The 23,028-nt window shown below is 34.7% G+C and overlaps 6 protein-coding genes across 10 annotated transcripts in view; 4 read left to right on the forward strand and 2 right to left on the reverse strand.

Annotated features, from left to right (window-relative positions):
- Positions 1 to 4,797, forward strand: part of LOC145753612 (uncharacterized) — a 45,030-nt gene extending 40,233 nt beyond the window's left edge. Inside the window, exons 99-110 of the mRNA XM_082570014.1 lie at positions 67 to 193; positions 329 to 458; positions 535 to 636; positions 714 to 2,477; positions 2,559 to 2,661; positions 2,809 to 2,963; positions 3,037 to 3,172; positions 3,238 to 3,533; positions 3,595 to 3,754; positions 3,866 to 4,051; positions 4,160 to 4,317; positions 4,405 to 4,797. Coding sequence (XP_082426140.1) covers positions 67 to 193; positions 329 to 458; positions 535 to 636; positions 714 to 2,477; positions 2,559 to 2,661; positions 2,809 to 2,963; positions 3,037 to 3,172; positions 3,238 to 3,533; positions 3,595 to 3,754; positions 3,866 to 4,051; positions 4,160 to 4,317; positions 4,405 to 4,578 — 3,491 coding nt within the window. The 3' untranslated portion in view covers positions 4,579 to 4,797. The remainder of the gene's footprint in view (positions 1 to 66; positions 194 to 328; positions 459 to 534; positions 637 to 713; positions 2,478 to 2,558; positions 2,662 to 2,808; positions 2,964 to 3,036; positions 3,173 to 3,237; positions 3,534 to 3,594; positions 3,755 to 3,865; positions 4,052 to 4,159; positions 4,318 to 4,404) is intronic.
- Positions 4,798 to 6,001: 1,204 nt separating this feature from the next.
- Positions 6,002 to 8,113, forward strand: LOC145752045 (uncharacterized). The gene is made up of 3 exons (XM_082568238.1): positions 6,002 to 6,231; positions 7,399 to 7,455; positions 7,530 to 8,113. The coding sequence occupies exons 1-3, from the start codon at positions 6,021 to 6,023 to the stop codon at positions 7,595 to 7,597; spliced, it is 336 nt and encodes a 111-aa protein (XP_082424364.1). The 5' UTR covers positions 6,002 to 6,020; the 3' UTR covers positions 7,598 to 8,113.
- LOC145752044 (sn-1-specific diacylglycerol lipase ABHD11-like) lies at positions 7,975 to 9,891 on the reverse strand. Of its 2 annotated transcripts, none has more exons than XM_082568236.1 (7): positions 9,775 to 9,891; positions 9,179 to 9,320; positions 8,941 to 9,114; positions 8,802 to 8,871; positions 8,617 to 8,726; positions 8,353 to 8,552; positions 7,975 to 8,220 (listed from the first exon to the last, which is right to left on the reverse strand). In XM_082568236.1, the coding sequence occupies exons 1-7, from the start codon at positions 9,840 to 9,842 to the stop codon at positions 8,088 to 8,090; spliced, it is 897 nt and encodes a 298-aa protein (XP_082424362.1). In that variant the 5' UTR covers positions 9,843 to 9,891; the 3' UTR covers positions 7,975 to 8,087. The 2 variants fall into 2 exon arrangements, with proteins under 2 accessions (XP_082424362.1, XP_082424363.1); XM_082568237.1 differs by having other exon boundaries at positions 8,941 to 9,110; positions 9,175 to 9,320.
- A 629-nt stretch (positions 9,892 to 10,520) lies between these two features.
- On the forward strand, positions 10,521 to 18,931 carry LOC145752042 (transcription termination factor 2-like). Of its 4 annotated transcripts, none has more exons than XM_082568232.1 (17): positions 10,521 to 11,516; positions 11,618 to 11,707; positions 14,427 to 14,573; positions 14,755 to 14,866; positions 14,947 to 15,022; positions 15,089 to 15,195; positions 15,284 to 15,337; positions 15,394 to 15,522; positions 15,763 to 15,925; positions 16,199 to 16,298; positions 16,361 to 16,509; positions 17,361 to 17,479; positions 17,666 to 17,783; positions 17,845 to 18,022; positions 18,186 to 18,290; positions 18,362 to 18,454; positions 18,563 to 18,931. In XM_082568232.1, the coding sequence occupies exons 1-17, from the start codon at positions 10,530 to 10,532 to the stop codon at positions 18,671 to 18,673; spliced, it is 2,838 nt and encodes a 945-aa protein (XP_082424358.1). In that variant the 5' UTR covers positions 10,521 to 10,529; the 3' UTR covers positions 18,674 to 18,931. The 4 variants fall into 4 exon arrangements, 3 of the variants coding, with proteins under 3 accessions (XP_082424358.1, XP_082424359.1, XP_082424360.1); XM_082568233.1 differs by having other exon boundaries at positions 15,284 to 15,331; XM_082568234.1 differs by having other exon boundaries at positions 18,373 to 18,454; positions 18,563 to 18,675.
- LOC145752043 (inhibitor of growth protein 3-like) lies at positions 18,715 to 20,745 on the reverse strand. Its single transcript, XM_082568235.1, has 5 exons — positions 20,610 to 20,745; positions 20,221 to 20,370; positions 19,872 to 20,048; positions 19,609 to 19,795; positions 18,715 to 19,510 (listed from the first exon to the last, which is right to left on the reverse strand). The coding sequence occupies exons 1-5, from the start codon at positions 20,700 to 20,702 to the stop codon at positions 18,921 to 18,923; spliced, it is 1,197 nt and encodes a 398-aa protein (XP_082424361.1). The 5' UTR covers positions 20,703 to 20,745; the 3' UTR covers positions 18,715 to 18,920.
- Positions 20,746 to 21,123: 378 nt separating this feature from the next.
- LOC145752922 (uncharacterized protein YwbO-like) lies at positions 21,124 to 22,651 on the forward strand. Its single transcript, XM_082569290.1, has 5 exons — positions 21,124 to 21,486; positions 21,543 to 21,628; positions 21,711 to 21,852; positions 21,912 to 22,095; positions 22,234 to 22,651. Exons 1-5 carry the CDS (start codon positions 21,364 to 21,366, stop codon positions 22,344 to 22,346), a joined length of 648 nt encoding a protein of 215 aa, XP_082425416.1. The 5' UTR covers positions 21,124 to 21,363; the 3' UTR covers positions 22,347 to 22,651.
- Positions 22,652 to 23,028: the final 377 nt, after the last annotated feature.

The following is a 23,028-nucleotide window of genomic DNA, read 5'->3' on the forward strand; positions in this document are numbered from 1 at the left end:
GGTCTTTAGTTATTACTAGGCAAAAACCCTGAAATGGCCTTAAAATTCCAAATGTTTTCACATTAGTTGCTATGTTTACAACAACTAAGACGACATGTGGAGTTGAATGTTTGTGTCAACTTGGTTGTTTGGGAGAACAAAATAATTGCCCGCCGTTAGAGAATTGTAACCTTTACTGCAAGTGCCCTCATAAGTAAGTTCATGTTTAATCTTTTATTAATTGTGAACATTTTAATTGGCAAATTTATTAGATATAATGTGGTATCCAGGAATATAAAATAAACTTTGTTTAATTATTAATAACTTTATCTAACATTACAATTTATAGCAATGCAATTTATGTCAATGGACGTTGTGCAATTCCCGCACAGAGAGAAAAATGTTTACCAACAAGCACATCATCGAATGTAGGAACCACAACCAGGGAACCAATTACAACAACCAAACCAGTTTGTGTGGTGCGTATTCTGTTGTTGTAAGCCATCTGGTAACAAAATTTATCTTTTTTTGTTATTTTTAACTTTGGGTTTTTAGGAGGGAGATATGATATATGACCCAAGTTCTTGTCAGAAATGTACATGCAAAGATAATAGATATCACTGTGAAACAAGCTGTAATATCACAACATGTGACATGGTAAGTAATATACAAAACAGTTAAACTTTGTGTAACCATACTTTATATATGGGGTAACAACCCGTGTGTTTTTATAGGGACAGGAGTTGATTTCTTCAAGTGGAACTTGCTGTTATTGTCGCACCATTGCTACAACAACAACTGGTGTTACAACCACATCTGGTCTATCTGGTGTTACAACCACATCTGGTCAATCTGGTGTTACAACCACATCTGGTCAATCTGGTGTTACAACCACATCTGGTCAATCTGGTGTTACAACCACATCTGGTCAATCTGGTGTTACAACCACATCTGGTCAATCTGGTGTTACAACCACATCTGGTCAATCCGGTGTTACAACCACATCTGGTCAATCTGGTGTCACAACCACATCTGGTCTATCCGGTGTCACAACCACATCTGGTCAATCTGGTGTCACAACCACTTCTGGTCAATCTGGTGTTACAACCACATCTGGTCTATCTGGTGTCACAACCACATCTGGTCAATCTGGTGTCACAACCACATCTGGTCAATCAGGTGTTACAACCACATCTGGTCAATCTGGTGTCACAACCACTTCTGGTCAATCTGGTGTTACAACCACATCTGGTCTATCTGGTGTCACAACCACATCTGGTCAATCTGGTGTTACAACCACATCTGGTCAACCTGGTGTCACAACCACATCTGGTCAATCCGGTGTCACAACCACATCTGGCCAACCTCGTGTAACAACCACATCTGGTCAATCCGGTGTTACAACCACATCTGGTCAATCTGGTGTTACAACCACATCTGGTCAATCTGGTGTTACAACCACATCTGGTCAATCCGGTTTTACAACCACATCTGGTCAATTTGGTGTCACAACCACATCTGGTCAATCCGGTGTCACAACCACATCTGGTCAACCTGGTGTCACAACCACATCTGGTCAATCTGGTGTCACAACCACATCTGGTCAATCAGGTGTTACAACCACATCTGGTCAATCTAGTGTTACAACCACATCTGGTCAATCTGGACATGAAACAACTACAAGTGGGTCAGTTGTAGGCACCACAACTTCTGCTGCTAGACAGAAAACAACCACAAGTGGGTCTGTTGTAGGCACCACAACTTCTAGTGCTGGACAAGAAACAACCACAAGTGGTTCTGTTGTAGGCACCACAACTTCTAGTGCTGGACAAGAAACAACCACAAGTGGTTCTGTTGTAGGCACCACAACTTCTAGTGCTGGACAAGAAACAACCACAAGTGGGTCAGTTGTAGGCACCACAACTTCTAGTGCTGGACAAGAAACAACCACAAGTGGGTCAGTTGTAGGCACCACAACTTCTAGTGCTGGACATGAAACAACCACAAGTGGGTCAGTTGTAGGCACCACAACTTCTGCTGCTAGACAGAAAACAACCACAAGTGGGTCTGTTGTAGGCACCACAACTTCTAGTGCTGGACAAGAAACAACCACAAGTGGTTCTGTTGTAGGCACCACAACTTCTAGTGCTGGACAAGAAACAACCACAAGTGGTTCTGTTGTAGGCACCACAACTTCTAGTGCTGGACAAGAAACAACCACAAGTGGTTCTGTTGTAGGCACCACAACTTCTAGTGCTGGACAAGAAACAACCACAAGTGGTTCTGTTGTAGGCACCACAACTTCTAGTGCTGGACAAGAAACAACCACAAGTGGATCTGTTGTAGGCACCACAACTTCTAGTGCTGGACAAGAAACAACCACAAGTGGTTCTGTTGTAGGCACCACAACTTCTGGTACTGGACAAGAAACAACCACAAGTGGGTCTGTTGTAGGCACAACAACTTCTAGAGCTGGTATCACTACAACTATGTCTGAGGTATTGTTTAAAGTTTCGTTTTTTTGGTATTTTAAATGAGTTTTAAAAAAACAAATTAAATAAAATATTAAAATTTTTAAGGTTTCCACCACCGTTGTCATGACTACAGAAGGAGTTACTGGAAATTGTTCATGGGACTGTAAATGTTATGTCACTTGTCAAAACCAGAAGTTGCTAGCGGAAGGTAAGATTATTATAAATTAATTGTTTGTTTAATAAAAGTGTATGTTGCCCAAATGCTGTTTTTTACCAAATGTACTTTATAATAATTAAATTTAAAATGAAACGGGCGAGGTAAATGTTGCAAGATTTTAAATCTTTTATCTCCTAGATGAACTTCCATCGAGATGCGGTGTTGAAGCAGTGCCGGAATGTGACTTGTGTGTTTGTGAAAGTGGATACGTAAAGGATCCTGTCACAAGGAAATGTATTCAGTATGAGTCGGATTGTGAAAACCACTGTGTTCATAACGGAAGATCTTATGAGGTTTATATTTGCTTTTCACTTAATGCCAATATTTTAATATAACTTCATAATTTGACTATTGTTAAACTTGAAGGAGGGTGAATGGTATTGGAAGGGTGATTGCATTTACTGCCAATGTCTGGACGGCAAGGAACATTGTGACACTAATCAATGCAGACTTACACAAGACCACTGCGATGAATTAAGCGAAAGATTTATTGAGATTCCAGGTTTGTTAAATTTTCATTTGGATTATAATGAACATTAAAAAACATTCGATTTAATTTGGTTTTAGGAACTTGCTGCATGTGTGCACCATACAATGTTACCATAACAACCACTAGAGCAGTGTTAATACAAACCACCACACCACCTAGCAGTAAAACTACCAATATGGTTGTTGGAACTACCACATCCTCAACTGGTGTAACTACCAATAAGATGGTTGAAACCACAACACCATCTGGCAGTCTTACCACAACTGCATCTACTGGTGAAGTTACTACCATTAAAACCACACCAAGTATGGTAGAAACAACCACATCGGAGCCACCATGTGTTTATGAGGGCATCGACTACAACAGACCAGTGGTAAGTGTAAATGTTGTAAACCGCGCTAAATGATGTAAATATAACACGGTTACTGTTTCAGCCGGACAACATCTGGGAAAGTGAATGTCAAGTTTGTAGATGTGAGAACAACATGAAGGAATGCTCGAAAGTTTGCCGACTCACAGAGACATCTTGCGGCCCAGGAGAAGTGCTCTTGAATGATGAAAATTCAGATGAATGTTGTCACTGTGTTTCAAATGGTAAAATTAATGTTTAATTGTGAAACAATATTTAATGTTGATTACCTAAATGTTTAAAAAATCGTAAATAGTCTACCGAAATCGACGTAATTTAAAAATAATTTGTTTTAGTGTGCGAGTACAACGGCACCCACAAGGACATCGGAGAAACTTGGGTTATCAACGATTGTGTTACTTGCTCGTGCGTGGATGCCGAGAATGGAATTTATTGCGAGGATCAGTTTGAAAATTGCGACCTGTGCGACGAATTAACCGAAGATTTTAAATATGTTGATGGGGAATGTTGCCCACATTGCGGTTAGTTTAGTGCTAGTTATGAATAACATAAATATTCGAAACTGCATCCATCATTTTTTGTACTTACTTCACGAAAACCTGAAAATTGAAAAACTATTTCTTTCACAGTTCCTAAACAAATCGAGAAGCCAAATTGTAGCCCAATATTGCTCCAAACCCAACTACAAGTTGATGGTTGTGTGAGTGATGGAAATGTTGAACTAACTGCTTGCCAGGGCCAATGTGCTTCAAACGTCACAATGATCTCGCAACCACCGTTTGTGCAGGTGAAGTTAACACCGATTGTGCAACTTTAGGTTTAAATATTTAAATTTAAAACCTTATTTTTAACATTATGCTTATTTGTATCTTAGACAAACTGTCACTGCTGCAAACCTGCTTTGGTGGAGACAAGGAACGTAACGCTTTCATGCCCAGATGGAAGTGTTTCTTTTCATTCCATTCCTTACATCAAGTCTTGCGCTTGTGCAAACTGCGAATACAACCCGTTTGCAGCACAGGATGATGATGATTCTGTGATATTGTAAACAAATATCAATCCTTGCCCTTTATGGAACGACCGACCGCGGACCTTTTAACGACCTTGAGTAACGACTGCGCTGTGGCAATGAAATTATCGCTCTTAAAGTCATATTTGTTAATTTCTACTAATTAGTTGATTCAATATAATTTAAATTGTGCTTTCGTAATTTTCAATGCAGGTTTACCTTTAAATTTATTGCAACTTGGACAAACAAACTTTGTCACAGCGCCCTTTGTTTTATTTTTTGTAGTTTGACTAAAGTTAACTTAGAAACGTAGGATAATGTATTCTTATATTTAAATTTATCTCTTATTTAAATCCTTTTAATTTAATCTTTTCTCATTCACTGTATGATTTCTTGAAGTTCTTTAAGCAGATAACGGGTAGGTGCAATGCAATTTTGTTAAGCAGGCTAATGTTAATTAATACCGAATATGTTGTAAATAAATCAGTAAATTAGTAGTGAATATCGGTTATTATTATTTGTACACCTGATTTTAAACTATTTTAAAAGTCATGTTATGCAGCAAACAATTCTTGTAATAGCGTGATGTAGTGGTAAGAACACTTGCTAAACCACGTGCCGTCGTGGGTTCAATCCCCATCGCTCTCGTAAGGCGATATGAATGGTATGAACTCTTGCTAAGCCAATACTTAATCAGCAGCTTTATTATCGGGAAATTATAAATCTATAATATCCCAAAAACTGCTAAATGCAACTCTAGACTTGGTCGGGGTAACTGTTGCTACTCTATCTTTGGGTCACACATTCGAACTTCCACATCGAGGATAAAGATATAAAAAAAATAATGTTTATGGTGGCCAAAATCTGTCTTTAATCGGTTACAAGTCTACGACTCTTGAAAACGTCAGATTTTAAGTTGAATATATTCAAGGTCGTTTTAGCTCGTAACAAAGTTTATTTAATTGGAGCATTTTCGTTTGTATTGTTATATATCGTTTTATAGTGTGTGGTGTAACTATGCCGAGTTTCATTTAATTTAAACCAGGAATATTTGAAAAAGAATATCCTGGTTGTTCGATTTGTTACAACTAACTGACCATTTTTTTTAGCGGAGCATTATAAGCTAGCGAGCAATTGTTTTTTTTTAAAATGCATACCCGCAGTTAAAATAGAAACTTGCTTATTCTGCACATTGTGCCTGATTGTGCAGTTTTAGGCATCAGAAGCAAATGCCTGAATGCGGTATAATAGGATGTATTTTGCGACATAGTGTCATTATTCTAAACAATATTTAAAGAAAATTAATCATCATATTATAATAGGGTACTTTAACTGTCTAAAAAGGTAATGAAAATTGAAATACCACGCAGGTTTCTTTTACAGTCTTACATTATCAATTGTATTTTGTTTGATATACTTTTTGGCAAGTAGTTGTAACATTTTTTTAAATGTTTTTAGGTTTGGTTTTTAAATTTTGAGTTATGGGAAAGTACACAAAATATTCAAGTGGTTACCCAACCAAATGGAGTCATTGGATGTACCCACCTAAGGGTGTTTCTGCCCTTCAATACACGATGGCTTACTTTAATGGACTCTGGTCCACCAATAAGGCAACTTACCGATCTCAGTGGGCTTTCTACTCAATTGCTGCGCTTGGTATTTTCGGCGCTTATAAGCTAAGCCGGGCTTCTGGTGAGTTTTCATGTTTTTTTACATTTAAGTTTATGCGTATGTTTTAACTGTCACTAAAAGCATTGCTTAGTGGCTTTTTATTAATTACATCCGTCGGTATAGAAAAGTTTGTAAACAGTGGTGATGGTGGCCAGTTGGTTTGTTCTTTTATAGTTAACTTAGACCGGCATAAGACCTTTAGACCAAGTTAGCGTACAGTTTTTGTTACTTAGTGAATAAGAATTATAGCGACATAAACCCGTTCACATAGGCGTGTTTAAAATAATTTCAAGATCGGTTCCGAATCGCGAAAGAGCGCTAATTTTAAATCCTGATATGAGCTCAGTTTACATGCGCTTTTTAAACCATGTTGGAGTTCGCTTGCTAAGGTGTTTTTTGTGGCTTAAGCTGTATTAGATAATTTAATAATATGTAAAAATACAACAAAAGCGTGTTATCTACATTAGCCGACTGTCCGTCTGGCTGTTTGATTCTGGCAGGCAAAACAAAATAAAATGATGTTTTAGAAACATTTTTGCAAACTAAAAGTTCATAGACTTGAACTTGTAAGCTTTAATATATTAAAAATAGTAGCTGGCCAAAAAAACAAATTTTTGTTTTAGAACCGTGTTTGAGTTTTAAAACCACCTCTCCCAAGCATATTTGAAAAAGCGATTTCAAACACGGTTCGCTTTTTTCGGTTTAAGCACCCATGTAAACAGGCTTATAGTTACCTTATTGTTTTTTTTTGACAGGAAAAATCAGTTCGCCTTAAAGAGTGGCGCGTTTATATCAAAAAAATAAATGGATTAAAATGTCCTTTTTTTGCGAATCAAAATAATGCATTTATTTGGTTTGCATTTAAATGCACTTATTTGGTCTATATGTGTTCCTAACTTGTAGAAAATGTAAGTACATATCACCTTGTGTACTTTCCCCTTAGTTTGGATCGGGAGCCAGTGGTTATAACTTCGCAGATTTTACTGCTTCTGTCATAAAGCTCTCCACTTGCGATGTTAACAATTTTTATTTTGAGTGAAATGGAAAACGTAAATGTGTTTGTGTCTGCCTTCTTGTTGCTAGAAATTAGCTTAAAATTAGCAACATTTTGTGGTTTAAATTATAAACTGGTTGTAGATTTTTAGAAAAAGTTTGTTATTAAAAATAAACCAAATATTTGTTTTTCAGAGGGATCTCAATTTAATGTAAGTTTGCGCTGGGATGGAAAGGGATCTTGGCTCTACGGTAAATATTTATTCTTTAGTCTTACCAAAAATTGTGTTAAAATACAAACCAAGTAACAAAACCTTGATGTTTAGGTCCACCCTCTCCGCGCCAGGTTCATCATTGGGAGGAAGAAAAAATACTAAAAGCTCCGAAACTTTAAATTATCATCAGTTAAATGATTTGCTAAATTTTGTTAATAAACTACCATTTGGATTAGAAATGTATTTTAACAATTATAATAACATAGAAATGATCTTGGTTTTGAGTACTTTGGACCATATTTGAGCACATATTGGTCAATGTAGGCATATTGCCTGCCCTAACTATAAAAATTGACCTAATCTACTTTATTGTTTCCATAACCATAAAAAATAATTTAATCTACTACCCAGCTTGCTCTAACTTTTGGTAATGAGCAGTTGTCAATAGTGGGTATAGTCTACTATGGGTTTTGGGGATATTGGTATATATGATAAAAACATTACATAAATATACAAACTACGCACTTTTTTACCCAAAAATCGACAACAGTTACAATTTTTTTATATTTATTTGCTTTTAATTAAACTATAAACAGTAAGGGTTTGCAATATTAGGCATAAAACTTTTCATGTACTGCATACAACAATAAATAACTTTGTGTAACAACTTTAAGACAAGAAAGCGGCAACTTGTTGAACAAATTCTTTGGGTTTATCCGCATGGACCCAGTGCCCACAATCAGGAATGTGACTTATTACCGCTTTTGGGAACAAACATCGAATCTGAGAGTAATCTGAAGGCCTGTAAATATGAACAATTTCAAAGTTGGTTTTATATTTGGGGTTAACAGAAATCATTTAGTATTTACTTTCCTTTAATTCCTATTCCCTCTATTATTTAAATCACACCAATTGTTATACTTTGGTAACCTACTGGATATAGTTTGAATTTCCACCGCCCAGGAAAAAAACCTCGCCAAGATAAGGTTCAGGTTTTACTTTATCATTGAACAAGAGATGATGTTGGGTGTTCTTGAGGTAGTTGAGAATCGGAATCAGATTTATTCTCCAACCAAATTTACCTGGACTTGTTTCATCAACATTCATGAGAATAAAGTTTCGAACGTCGTCATCCTTAAATAAAAAATTATGATTCAATCATGAACTAAGAGTTAAAACTAACAAACATGTAACTAACTTGTATTGCAGAAAGTAGTTGCCGGTCAGCATTCCAACGAGCTGCAGACAACGATTCGGTTTCTTGCCAAGAAACATTCATCATAGCTTCAACATAACTCACTATTGAACCTAGGTATAAGGATCATAAAAACAATTTACAATTGTTATCCTTTTATTTGTGGTCCCCACCTTTTATTTTTTTACCTTTTATTCGTGGAGAAAAACGTTGAGCTGGGGTTGCATCCACAACGATAAGTTTATCAATTCTCTCAGGCTGCAAATTGTGTAATGTTTAAACAATTACATGTTTTTATACTTATTAATATTTTCAATTAGGTAATACCTGATGTAGCGCTGTGTACATGGCAGTTCTTCCCCCCATGCTATGACCAAGAAAAACACATTTTTCTATATCAAGGGCGTCCAGTAGTTGTATAGCATCCTTGCTTACCAATGAGATATCCATTTCATCAAAATGTTTGCTTTTTCCATGATTTCGAGCATCATATGTTACTACCTGCAGTATTTAGAATACTCAATAATTAAAATTTTAAAAAAAAAATGTTTTTATTTTTACTTACAGTTCTTCCCGTTTCAATTGCAAGTTTCTTTGATACTGAGGTAAAATTATTTTTATTTCCCAAAACGCCATGAGCAATTAAAATTGGACTCTTTTCCGATATAGAATTTATTGAATGGTAAGATATAACGTTTGATATAAACCTGAAAAGGATTGTTTTACTGTGTTAAAGCTTGCGGGTTACTTTTTATTTATAAAAGTATACAGTATTAAATAATATAAAAATCGGAATGTTAAACTAACCGGCAATGTGGTGTAGTGTAGTGGTAAAAACACTTGCTACACCACCATAAGGTCGTGGGTTCAATCCCCAATGTTCTTATGCTGTAGTGCCCTTGAGTAAGGCGCTATAACAGTATAAACGGTATGAAAATCAGCAGCATAATTACCGGGCAATTATAATCAATAATATCCCAAACTGCCACTGGCAACTCGAGACTGGGTCAGAGTAACCGATGTTACTCTATGTTTGGGCATTCCACCTTCCCACATGAGGATAAAGAAATATATATAAAAAGAAAATATCCGTTAAGGAAAGTTAAAGTGGCCTTGCTTTACAGCTTTAAAATGCAAAAATTAATCTTTTTTTAAATTTACCTGGCTTGTTTGTTTGATATTTTCAAGTTGTTACAAAAGGAGTTTAATATACAACGTGTGACCAACATTTTGCGTATTCTTAAGTTTTTATATTTTGTTTTTATTATTTTACGAACTTTTAAAAAGGTAAATTCCCTGTTTTGTTTTTAGTATGATAATAATTATAGAATAATAATAAGTCAACATATGAGTTAGACCCAGCAAAGCAGAACCGTAAAGAGTAGGTGATTCCCCTGAATGCCCGCGTGGCTTAAAATTTTTAATTAAGTTGTTAATAAAAAGGTCACGCAGTATATTTAATGAAAAGCACGAATCTTTGTTAAAACATGGTAAGTAACACGTTCGTAGTAAGCTAACATTATATTAATGGTGGCAAATTTCATTTGCTATAAAAAAAACAAACTATTTCAATTTTATTTGTTTATAGATCTTTTTTTTCATGTTTTCTGATACCAGAATGTAAATCTCCACAGCTTAAACATAGAACAATATTTGCTACTCTGATCCAGTTTTAAGTTAATAGTGCCAATATGAGTTATTATTGATTATAGTTGACATTCTGATTGGTTTTTGGTTCGGCAGGGGTTCATATTATTTTACTCACGCTGTCAGTATTACATGCAAGCAATGGGGTTCAAACCTTGAACTTCATGGAGTGAAGTCTAGTGTTACAACCACTTGATGCCAATTATTAGATTTCCGTAATTAATAATTTGTTTTAAAGTTTTTCAGTTATTTAAGTTTTTGTTAAAGTTATGGATAATTCCAAACAGACGAGTCTTACGTCTCACTTCCAACCCGTTCCTCCGAAAAATATAAATCAACAAAACGTGGAAGATCAGTTTTCACCTCAAACCAAACCAAAGATTAATTTCATCGAGGATAAAGTTGCAAGTCGCTTCATTCCTAAAAACATCCAGAAAACTAAACGGAACAAACAATTTCCAACCCACCATTCAAACACAAATCCACTTTATTCAAAGGAAAATTCAAATAATTTAACAAAACAAACTGTGTCGGAATGTAATACTGATAACGAGGGGCAAGTGTATCCAAAACCACAGCAAACTCAAAGTTTAAATTTTGACAAATCCAAATACAGAGAAAAACCAAAGGAATTTCCACCTAAACATTATGAAAACTTAAAACAAAACCATAGAACTTTATCAAAAAAGTCAAATTATGATCCTAGGACCAATATAAGACATGGTGAACTACAGAAATTTTCTACAAAACCTAACGCAGTTACAAAAAATGCAGATTTTTACAACTCAAAACCATCTGGTTCTCTCCACTACTCGTCAAATTTGGAAAAAAATAAAAACATTGTATGGAGCACCAAACCTATGCCAATCAAACCTAAAATGGATTCCACAATAAATCAATATAAACCAAAAATCGAGCAGAAATACGAAAATTCTGAAATAAAAGCAATTAAGGACGCACTCGAAAAAAAAGAAGGATTGCTCCGGTCGGTTGATTTAAAGAAATTACCAGATGGGGGTAAAAGACTTCAAGATCAAATTAATGAGTTAAAAACAAAGTTGAAGGACTTAAAATTGAGTCAACTTAATACTCCTGTGGAGCCAGCAAATAAACCAAATGAAGACCGAATAAAAGAAGTAACATCTAAGTTTAATGTTATTGATCTCACTGAGGAAAGTTATCAACCCAATGGAAGTAATTATGAGCAGTATTATGGTGGGAGAATGACGGCTAAAAGAATAACAACAGTGGCCAAGGTAAACTTTCTAAATTTATTTAAATTTTATGTTACGGCTTTATCTTCTTTTTTAATTTAATATATTTGTTAAATTAAACTTTTGGTGAATTTTTCATAAAGGTAACTAGTGAAGCAATTGAAAGCTTGCACGAGTCCTTGGAAACTTGCCCTACACCAGCGACACAACTGAAAGATCCTAAAGGATTACTGGTAAGTGCCTAAACATAAGCTTATCTAGGTGGCCCACCATGTTTTATATTGTAACCACACATGTAAACTTTTTTACCCAGGTTAGCCTGAAGGCCACCAAACCCATGTCTTATATTGTACCCACACATTTAAACTTTCTTACCCAGGTTAACCTGAAGGCCACCAAACCCATGTCTTATATTGTACCCACACATTTAAACTTTCTTACCCAGGTTAACCTAATGGCCCCCAAACCCATGTTTTATATTGTACCCACATATTTAAACTTTCTTACCCAGGTTAACCTAATGGCCACCAAACCTATGTCTTATATTGTACCCACATATTTAAACTTTCTTACCCAGGTTAACCTAATGGCCACCAAACCCATGTCTTATATTGTACCCACACATTTAAACTTTCTTACCCAGGTTAACCTAATGGCCACCAAACCCATGTCTTATATTGTACCCACACATTTAAACTTTCTTACCCAGGTTAACCTAATGGCCACCAAACCCATGTCTTATATTGTACCCACACATTTAAACTTTCTTACCCAGGTTAACCTAATGGCCACCAAACCCATGTCTTATATTGTACCCACACATTTAAACTTTCTTACCCAGGTTAACCTAATGGCCCCCAAACCCATGTCTTATATTGTATCCACATATTTAAACTTTCTTACCCAGGTTAACCTAATGGGACCAAACCCATGTTTTATATTGTACCCACACATTTAAACTTTCTTACCCAGGTTAACCTAATGGCCCCCAAACCCATGTCTTATATTGTACCCACATATTTAAACTTTCTTACCCAGGTTAACCTAATGGCCACCAAACCTATGTCTTATATTGTACCCACACATTTAAACTTTCTTACCCAGGTTAACCTAATGGCCACCAAACCTATGTCTTATATTGTACCCACACATTTAAACTTTCTTACCCAGGTTAACCTAATGGCCACCAAACCTATGTCTTATATTGTACCCACATATTTAAACTTTCTTACCCAGGTTAACCTAATGGCCACCAAACCTATGTCTTATATTGTACCCACATATTTAAACTTTCTTACCCAGGTTAACCTAATGGCCACCAAACCTATGTCTTATATTGTACCCACATATTTAAACTTTCTTACCCAGGTTAACCTAATGGCCACCAAACCTATGTCTTATATTGTACCCACATATTTAAACTTTCTTACCCAGGTTAACCTAATGGCCACCAAACCTATGTCTTATATTGTACCCACATATTTAAACTTTCTTACCCAGGTTAACCTAATGGCCACCAAACCTATGTCTTATATTGTACCCACATATTTAAACTTTCTTACCCAGGTTAACCTAATGGCCACCAAACCTATGTCTTATATTGTACCCACATATTTAAACTTTCTTACCCAGGTTAACCTAATGGCCACCAAACCTATGTCTTATATTGTACCCACATATTTAAACTTTCTTACCCAGGTTAACCTAATGGCCACCAAACCTATGTCTTATATTGTACCCACACATTTAAACTTTCTTACCCAGGTTAACCTAATGGCCACCAAACCTATGTCTTATATTGTACCCACATATTTAAACTTTCTTACCCAGGTTAACCTAATGGCCACCAAACCTATGTCTTATATTGTACCCACACATTTAAACTTTCTTACCCAGGTTAACCTAATGGCCACCAAACCTATGTCTTATATTGTACCCACACATTTAAACTTTCTTACCCAGGTTAACCTAATGGCCACCAAACCTATGTCTTATATTGTACCCACACATTTAAACTTTCTTACCCAGGTTAACCTAATGGCCACCAAACCTATGTCTTATATTGTACCCACACATTTAAACTTTCTTACCCAGGTTAACCTAATGGCCACCAAACCTATGTCTTATATTGTACCCACACATTTAAACTTTCTTACCCAGGTTAACCTAATGGCCACCAAACCTATGTCTTATATTGTACCCACACATTTAAACTTTCTTACCCAGGTTAACCTAATGGCCACCAAACCTATGTCTTATATTGTACCCACACATTTAAACTTTCTTACCCAGGTTAACCTAATGGCCACCAAACCTATGTCTTATATTGTACCCACACATTTAAACTTTCTTACCCAGGTTAACCTAATGGCCACCAAACCTATGTCTTATATTGTACCCACACATTTAAACTTTCTTACCCAGGTTAACCTAATGGCCACCAAACCTATGTCTTATATTGTACCCACACATTTAAACTTTCTTACCCAGGTTAACCTAATGGCCACCAAACCTATGTCTTATATTGTACCCACACATTTAAACTTTCTTACCCAGGTTAACCTAATGGCCACCAAACCTATGTCTTATATTGTACCCACACATTTAAACTTTCTTACCCAGGTTAACCTAATGGCCACCAAACCTATGTCTTATATTGTACCCACACATTTAAACTTTCTTACCCAGGTTAACCTAATGGCCACCAAACCTATGTCTTATATTGTACCCACACATTTAAACTTTCTTACCCAGGTTAACCTAATGGCCACCAAACCTATGTCTTATATTGTACCCACACATTTAAACTTTCTTACCCAGGTTAACCTAATGGCCACCAAACCTATGTCTTATATTGTACCCACACATTTAAACTTTCTTACCCAGGTTAACCTAATGGCCACCAAACCTATGTCTTATATTGTACCCACACATTTCAACTTTCTTACCCAGGTTAACCTAATGGTCCACCAGCGGCAAGCATTAGCATGGATGGTATGGAGGGAACGCCAGTTAGTTTCCGGTGGAATATTGGCAGATGACATGGGTTTGGGCAAAACATTGACCATGATATCTCTTATACTTAAACAAAGGGAATTGGTGAGAGTTATTTAATTTGCTTTAATACTTTTATATAAGAAAACTTTTTTTTCAATCTTTTATATTTTGCTTGTGAATGGTAAAACCTTTTTAGTATTACATTTATTTTTGCATGTTTTTTATAAAATATGCTAGTTTTTATAAGATATGCTAGTTATGAAATTATTTAAATATTTTTTAGCAAAATGAAAAGAAATTAAAAGTTGAACCTGTAGAAAGTGAAAACATTAAGATTGAAAATGATGAAAAAAAGGAACAATTTTCAGATGAAGGCGAAAATGTTGCGGAGAAATGTAAGAAACTTGTTTTGATTATGTTTTTGATCACCTAATTTAAGCTTTTTTCTTAATTGTAATTTTCTTCTACTTTTTAGTGTCAATAAGTGGTGGAACCCTAATTGTTGCGCCAGCCTCTCTAATCTTCCATTGGGAATGTGAGATTAACAACAGGTTGGTGACTTTTTATTATTACTTGCTGATTGTGGTTACAATATAAACTAAAACCTCTTATTGTAGGTGTGAGGGGAATTTATTAAACGTTCATTTATATCATGGAAGTAAAAGAGAAAAAAATCCTGAATTTTTGGCTGAATTTGACGTCGTTATCACCACTTATAATCTAGGTCAGTTTGAAAGGTAGTATATTAAGACATCAGTGAGTTAGGGACAACAGGATTGAAACATTTCTCACTAATTATTTTAATATTTTAGTTAGGAGCTGCCATGTTAAAAAAAATGCAGAAACAAAAAGCAAAACTGGTGAAGGTAATAATGTATAATAATATTAAATAACATATTAATAATTAAACTTTTATTGTTAGAGAATTCATTATTTCAAATAAAATGGAGGAGAATAATTCTGGACGAATCTCATCAAATCAAGAATTACAAAAGTCAAACCAGTGTTGCTGCATGTTCCCTTTCTGCACATTCTAGATGGGCCATGTCAGGTATTTATTACAAAATTTCATAATTCCTTAACAATGAGTAATGTATAATGGCATTTATTGGCAGATTTTGCTGTATTTTTGTTGTTATATAGTTGCTAATATAAGTTTACCTACATGCCACAAATGCCAGCTTTTTTTAAGGTTTATAAATTTTCAATACAACCATACATAGATAAACCTCGCTCACTGTGTTCCATTATAAATAGATTGTTTTAAACTGGATAATTTTTTGTACCCCAGGCACCCCGGTCCAGAACGACGAATCTGATATGTTTGCGATGATCAAGTTTCTGCACTGCAAACCATTCAACGAGTTTAAACTTTGGAAAAATCAAGTGAGCAACAAAACCACTAGAGGGCAGCAAAGACTTAAAACTTTAGTGTCATGCTTTGTACTTAGAAGGTAAATTTTAATATCAACTTAGGATTGAATGCACAAAGTTAAATTAGTTGTAGGTTTACACTTATTTCAAGATAACTACCTTGAGGTTAACGAAATTATTGAATTTTTTAACCCTAATAACATAACTTGAAAAACATTGAGAAAATGTGCAAAACCCTATTTTCTGAATAGTATTAAGTCAACGTTCTGCATTAGACTCTCAGTAAATTTGGTTTAGGCTACAGTCTGTCAATTCTACTTGATATAAAATTAAATTAAAACTTTTTCCTCAAGGGAAAAAAGTCAAAAGGGATTAGATGGAAAAGCTTTGGTGAACCTTCCCAGTAGGACTTTCGAAACTCACCGTCTTCAACTTAGTTCGGTTGAGCAAGAGGTTAACTAGCAACACTATTATACAAATATATTTTTCTTAATTAAATTTTATTTAAATTCCAGGTTTATGACAAGTTAAAGTCAGATTCTCAAGCAGCTTTCATGAAATACGAAAAAAACAAACAACTTCACAAAACAACTTCTCATTATTTTGATTCAAAATCAGAGGAAAAAAAATTTACTTCAACCACTCTGCTAGTTATGTTATTGAGGTTAGAATTCATTGGTTTATCGACACAGCTGGTGCATTGGCTGGTTATTGGGTATTTAACACTGCTGGTGCATTGGCTGGTTATTGGGTATTTAACACAGCTGGTGCATTGGCTGGTTATTGGTTATTTAACACAGCTGGTGCATTGGCTGGTTATTGGGTATTTAACCTTGCTGGTGCATTGGCTTTATTGGTTATTTAACACAGCTGGTGCATTGGCTGATTATTGGTTAGTTTAACACAGCTGGTGCATTGGCTGGTTATTGGGTATTTAACACTGCTGGTGCATTGGCTGGTTATTGGGTATTTAACACTGCTGGTGCATTGGCTGGTTATTGGGTATTTAACACAGCTGGTGCATTGGCTGGTTATTGGGTATTTAACACAGCTGGTGCATTGGCTGGTTATTGGTTATTTAGCACAGCTGGTGCATTAGCTTTATTGGTTATTTAACACAGCTGGTGCATTGGCTGGTTATTGGTTATTTAACACAGCTGGTGCATTAGCGTTATTGGTTAGATTGACACAGCTAGTGCATTAGCTTTATTGGTTAGTTTAACACAGCTGGTGCATTGGCTGGTTATTGGTTAGTTTAACACAGCTGGTGCATTGGCTGGTTATTGGTTATTTAACACAGCTGGTGCATTAGCTTTATTGGTTAGATTGACACTGCTGGTGCATTAGCTTCATTGGTTAGATTGACGCTGCTGGTGCGACATTAGCTGGTTCTCAGCAGACCAACAGTAATAAAAACACCTAATGTGTGTAAAAATTGTTTAAGATGTGTAGAGATCGAAGTTAAACTAACACTAAATATAAGGACTGGGGTTGATTAACTGCAACTTTGTTCAGATTGAGACAATGTTGTGGACATCTGAGCCTTTTAAAGAATAAATTCGACACAGATTTGCTCGAGAAAGAGAAGAAGGAAATTGCAGTGGAGGATTTGCTTGGTTCACTTTCACTTACAAGTTTGTTTGTTTTTTTTTATACTGCTGTTATTTAAGGGTGCCACTGCCAGCATGGTAATAGAGTATGTTATATAAAGTTAAAGTTTTAAATTGTGTAATTGTTACAGTACTATAAACAAATCTTTAAATAATGAAAAGTAGTTAATTGTTATAACCATTAAAAGTAATCAATATTTTATTGTTTAGACAATTCCTGTTCTTTTAAAGCTGATCAAGTTATTGAAAAAGACAAGTTAAAATATTTTGAAATTTCATCTACTAGCAGTAAAATCAAGTTTGTGATGGACAGATTAAATATTTTAAAGTAAGTCAATATTTAGGTTTTTGTTTTGAATTTGCCTAATAACTACTTGGCCCCTTTTTAGCTTTGAAAAACCCGACGACAAATGTGTGATTATAAGTCAGTGGACGAGTATGTTGAATGTACTGAGTCATCATTTAAGGTTGGCCAATTTAAGTTATTCTGTCATTGATGGATCTGTAACTGCACAGAAAAGAATGGAATTGGTCAATTTATTTAACAAGGAATTTTTGGAGCCCAAGGTTTAACTTTCAATTAAAACATAAAGTAAAAAAATGTCATAAATTATTTTCCGTTTCTTTAAACAGTAACTCATGTTGAGTTGTGTGTTAACCAGTAATTGTTTCCATGCCCGTTATATTAATCAGTGTTTAAACCTTAATATTAAATTGTATGTTTTTTAAGATAATGTTGGTTTCGCTGCAAGCTGGTGGAGTTGGACTGAATTTGGTCGGAGCTAATCATTTATTCCTGCTGGATATGCACTGGAACCCAGCCCTAGAAAAACAGGTCGTTTGCCGGTTTTATATCTAAGCAATAAGATAAAATTGTTTTGGCTAATCTGTTTATTTATGTTGAAGGCATTTGACAGAATCTACCGAGTTGGGCAAAAAAAGAAAGTTTTTGTTCACAAGTTTGTTGTTGAAAAGACGGTAGAAGAGCAAATATTAAAGGTGATGAAATATATTCAATTTTATTAACTGCTCTATTTGCTAGAAAAGGGGTTGATTGAAATAGTTTTATTGTATTTTAATAACTGTTGCAAACTGTTCCCAATTCAGTTGCAAGATCGGAAATTGTTGATTGCTAATTCAGTAATGGAAGGAGCTGACCGGGACAATAAAGTTAAACTTTCTCTCTCTGATATGAAATCTTTGTTCGGGATCAACTGATCGTAAGCTATATCAACATTAACAAAAAAGTGCAATTTTCTTTAGTTTATTTTTACCAACAATCATGCTAACCCAATAAATTATTACCTTCATATTTTAAATGTTGCAATTTTATTGATTCAGAAACTAACACAAAATATTTCAATATTATATATCAGTGCTACCCTAACAAACAACTGTTAACAACTAGAAAGATTAAAGGTGGTACATGTGTGACAACTGATAATTATTTACAATTTTTGTTTTATTACTTTTTGTTTCTACGTTTCATTGTTTGAGTACATTGCGGACAAAACCACTTGCCCTTTGGCGCCTCCATGAGGCCAACACAGCCATAATGAAACCACTCGATGGGGCACTGTTCATTATCACAGCCAACCATTTCACCGTAGGAGACCTGGTTACAAATGCAATACCTTGGCTCGTTTGGGTCACAAGTCCACTCCACAGTAGAACTACCCAACACTTCAACCCTGCTACTTTGGTTCTCGTTAGATGGTTCAACAACGTTTAAACCTAGAGGTTGGTGTTCTTTTTTTCTTTGTTCTTGTCTTGCTTCGGCCTGCATTCGTTCCTGGACCCATGCTGCAGCTTTGGAGGTTTGTTTCTTAGTGCGAGAAGGTCGATGACCAAATGAACCAGGAATTGAGCCCAGACTTGAGTCACTGACGTGTTCGCCGCTTGTGTCTAGCAACTCCATGCCATCAATATCTGTTGTCATTGACTCGTTGGGTTTAAGTATATCAAAGGTTGGCTTTACAGTGCTTAAAGCTTGTGGGAATCCCACAGTCAGTTCTTGTGTATCAACCATCGGGAAATCATTTCTGTGATCTTTTTCTGCAAAACAAAATTAAAAAACACATAGTCAAACACTAGAAACTATAAGTATTAACTTATATATCATGGTTTTGTTAACGTTATCACTAAAGATTTACCTAAAACATATTTCTCATTATTGGTTGTATTTTCTTTCTGTTCTAGTTGCTTCGTGAAAATTGGTTCACTATAATTTCGAATAATTTCAGTTTTGATTTTTTTCTCAGGAACACCAGACAAAACATTTGTAGATAAAGTGACCGGGATGGGTTGACTAAGAGGGTGTTTCTTTCGTTCCTTGTTACTCTGTTGGTAAAATGTTGTTTAAAATATATTTTGTCACTCTTATTTTTTCCTATACTTTAAACAAGTTGAGTTGGACCTGCACAGCAATATTTTGTTGCGCCAATGAATTGTCTAACTCGAGAGATCTTTGCTCTAAAACTTCGGTTATGCCTGCGTTGTCTGCTTCCAACTCCATTTTGAACTTGGACAATTCTTGATCAAGTTTTCGCAGGTGTCTGTCAACCAAGTCATACATTTGATTTGCAAGCTGAACCTAACAACAATATATTGTTAGATATGATAATTTTAAAATAATAATACACAGATGCAAGACCTGATTTGTACTCGAACACAGTGCCCGATTTGTATGCAGTATAATGCCATTTCACTATAATTAAACAAAAGTATTCTAAAAAGATGTTAGCCGGTGTTAATATATGAAACACCTTCTGATCCGTATCTTCCAAAGTTTTGTAATATTCCTTCCTAATTTCTTCGTAAGCTTCATCTGCACCAGATACTTTAGCTTTTTTTATATTGCAGCGATTAAAAAGTTTCTTTGCTTTTTCATCAAGTTCTTCCATATTGTTTCGAACCTGGGTTAAAAGGATTTAATATGAATAACAAATTAGTCAGTTTGCTTGAGTTTTTTGTCATAGCAAGCATACATTTTAAAGGTGTTGAATCTAATCCAGTAAAAGTTACTGTTAAATGAAATTGAATACATCAGTTTGAGGGTAATTTACAACAGGCATATTAATTATCACAAATGACAAATTAATTTTTTGACAATGTCAGATTGTTATTTGTCAGAAAACCTAGTTCAAATCCCAACCTGTAAATCCATTTCTCGCATGTCAGTGAACTTTTCCCTTAAATCGATCGGCAAATGTTCAATTACTTCCAAATAATCTTCGAGGTACAACATGTTTATTGAATCGATTTATTAAATTTAAATGTTTTTGTTTTGGATTTTCACGTAACTTCGATGAAAACATCGATGTCTTAAATATGATATGTTTTATATGCGGGCGATGGAATTAAATTAGCAAATTATTTCGCTTTAACATAACCTACAATATAATAATTTGATCTTTTTATTTTTTTTCTGGTTTAATTAGTACAATTTAAAAATTTAGTTAACATTTTGTATATAACTTTTTGTATACACGCTTGTGGGTGTAAGAGAGTTGATTTTTTTGCAAATCAGAATGACTTGGCATAATCGAGGAAGGAAAACAAACAATTTACTATGTTGCAGCAAAACTGCAGAATAAAAGAAACAAACTGACATACTGATCGTACTAACCAACAATAAGTTATAGCAATAAGACGATATGTGCTCATACGCCTTCAACCTGGTATATACAAATAAACTATCATCGCAGAGTAATGGTATAAAGCATAGGGCTACGACAAGTTGTTTTGTACACTTTGTTGGTAGATAGTAGTTAGTTAGTCTTTCAGTACAGTTAACTGACGACTTTGAAAATTGAGTAATATTATTATCTGTAGCTGGTAGATTAACCATATATATATTTATATCTAGATTAACTGTGGAAACTGGTTAAACTTATTGTGGAAACATCATGGCAACCAAAAAGTTGATTCACATCCAAGTTGTATCCGATATCATGTGACCCTGGTGTTATGTTGGGAAAAAGAATATGGAAACTGCAATCGAAAAATCACGAGATAAATTTGATTTTAAGGTAATTCTGTTTTATTAAAAATAGCATTCAATTGTCTAAAATGCTTTGTTGTCAAGGTGACCTGGGAGCCATATCTTTTAAGACCCAACATGCCAGTTGATGGGGTACTAAAACCCCCTGAATATGGGCCAAACTCAGACAGGTAACACTGTTATTTTCTATTGTTAACTTTTAAAAGGTATAACTTATGATTTTCAACTTAAAAATGTAATATTTTTAATTAGTTCGCGACGTTTGATTTCAATTGGTAAAGAAGTAGGAATTGATTTTACTTACAAAAGTTCTCACTTTCCCTACAGTGTCCTAGCTCACTGTGCGCTTGAATTTGCTTTAATGGTGGATCCAACTGGAGCCAAGCAAAATGAGGTAACGACCACCTTGGTTTTAATGGTTGGCCAACAAACTAAAATTCTTTTTTGTTGCAGCTTCAGGAAAAGTTGTTTAAAAGTTATTTTACCGATGGAGAATGTCCTGTGTTAGAGGTTGTGTTAAAATTAAGTGAAAGTGTTGGTTTAAATGTTGATGATGTTAAAAATTATGTTGAAAATGAAGAAGTTCAAAGTAAGATTAAAATCAAGGCAGTTTCATGGTCCAGAAAGGGGATTCGAGGTTTGTGGTGTTTTTTTATTGTAAATAATTTTATTTTGAAAAAGTATTTTTAAAATTATGGCTTTTGTTGGCTGATAATATGAACTATTTTATTTGGAATTACTTCTACCTTATGTTTAACATTAGTATTCCTTTAAGGTGTTCCCAATTTTCTTATGAATGGTAAACCAACTTTTTCTGGGGCTCAAGATCCAAGCAATTTTATAAAAATGTTTGAAATTGTTGCAGAAAGATTTCCGATCGCAAACTAAATTCTTTTTAACTTTTTAAATCCAACTTCTAGTTAAATTATTTTTTGTAAATTTTATTTGACCAATGTATAAATCTAAGAATTGTTTAATTAAGATGAATGTTAGTTTCAATTTTTTGTTAATAACGCACTTTTAAAATTTAAAAGTATTTATGATAAGTTTATGTAAAAACTCGGCATAAACTTTGATGTCTTTTACTTTTGTGTTTTATGTAAAGTTGTTTTCATAAAAAATTTAAAATAGTTGTAGTTGTTATAGTGCTGATATGTATTATAAAGGCAGAGATGTTAATTTTCTGTAAATGTTTTTAAATCGATAAAAAATTATGGTTTTTTTTTGATTTGTGTTTTCACTCGTTGAAAAAAGTAAATAAAAAGACATAGAATAAATATTACATTAATGCGACAGAAAAAATGATAAAACCAATTTAGTGATATGAAATATGGTGTATTAACGTTTACTTTTTTTTTTTTTTATATATCTTTATCCTCGATGTGGGAAAGTCGAATGCGCGACTTAAACATAGAGTAACATTAGTTACACCGGCCCAGTCTCGAGTTGCCTGTGGCAGTTGCGGATATTATAGATTTTAATTGCCCGATAATTATACTGCTAATTAAGTATTGACTCAGCAGGAGTTTGTACCGTTTATAGCGCCTTACTCAAGGACGCTACAGCATGA

Source organism: Corella eumyota, chromosome 5 (genome assembly GCF_963082875.1).
Source record: "Corella eumyota chromosome 5, kaCorEumy4.1, whole genome shotgun sequence".
Classification (NCBI taxonomy): Eukaryota; Metazoa; Chordata; class Ascidiacea; order Phlebobranchia; family Corellidae; genus Corella; species Corella eumyota.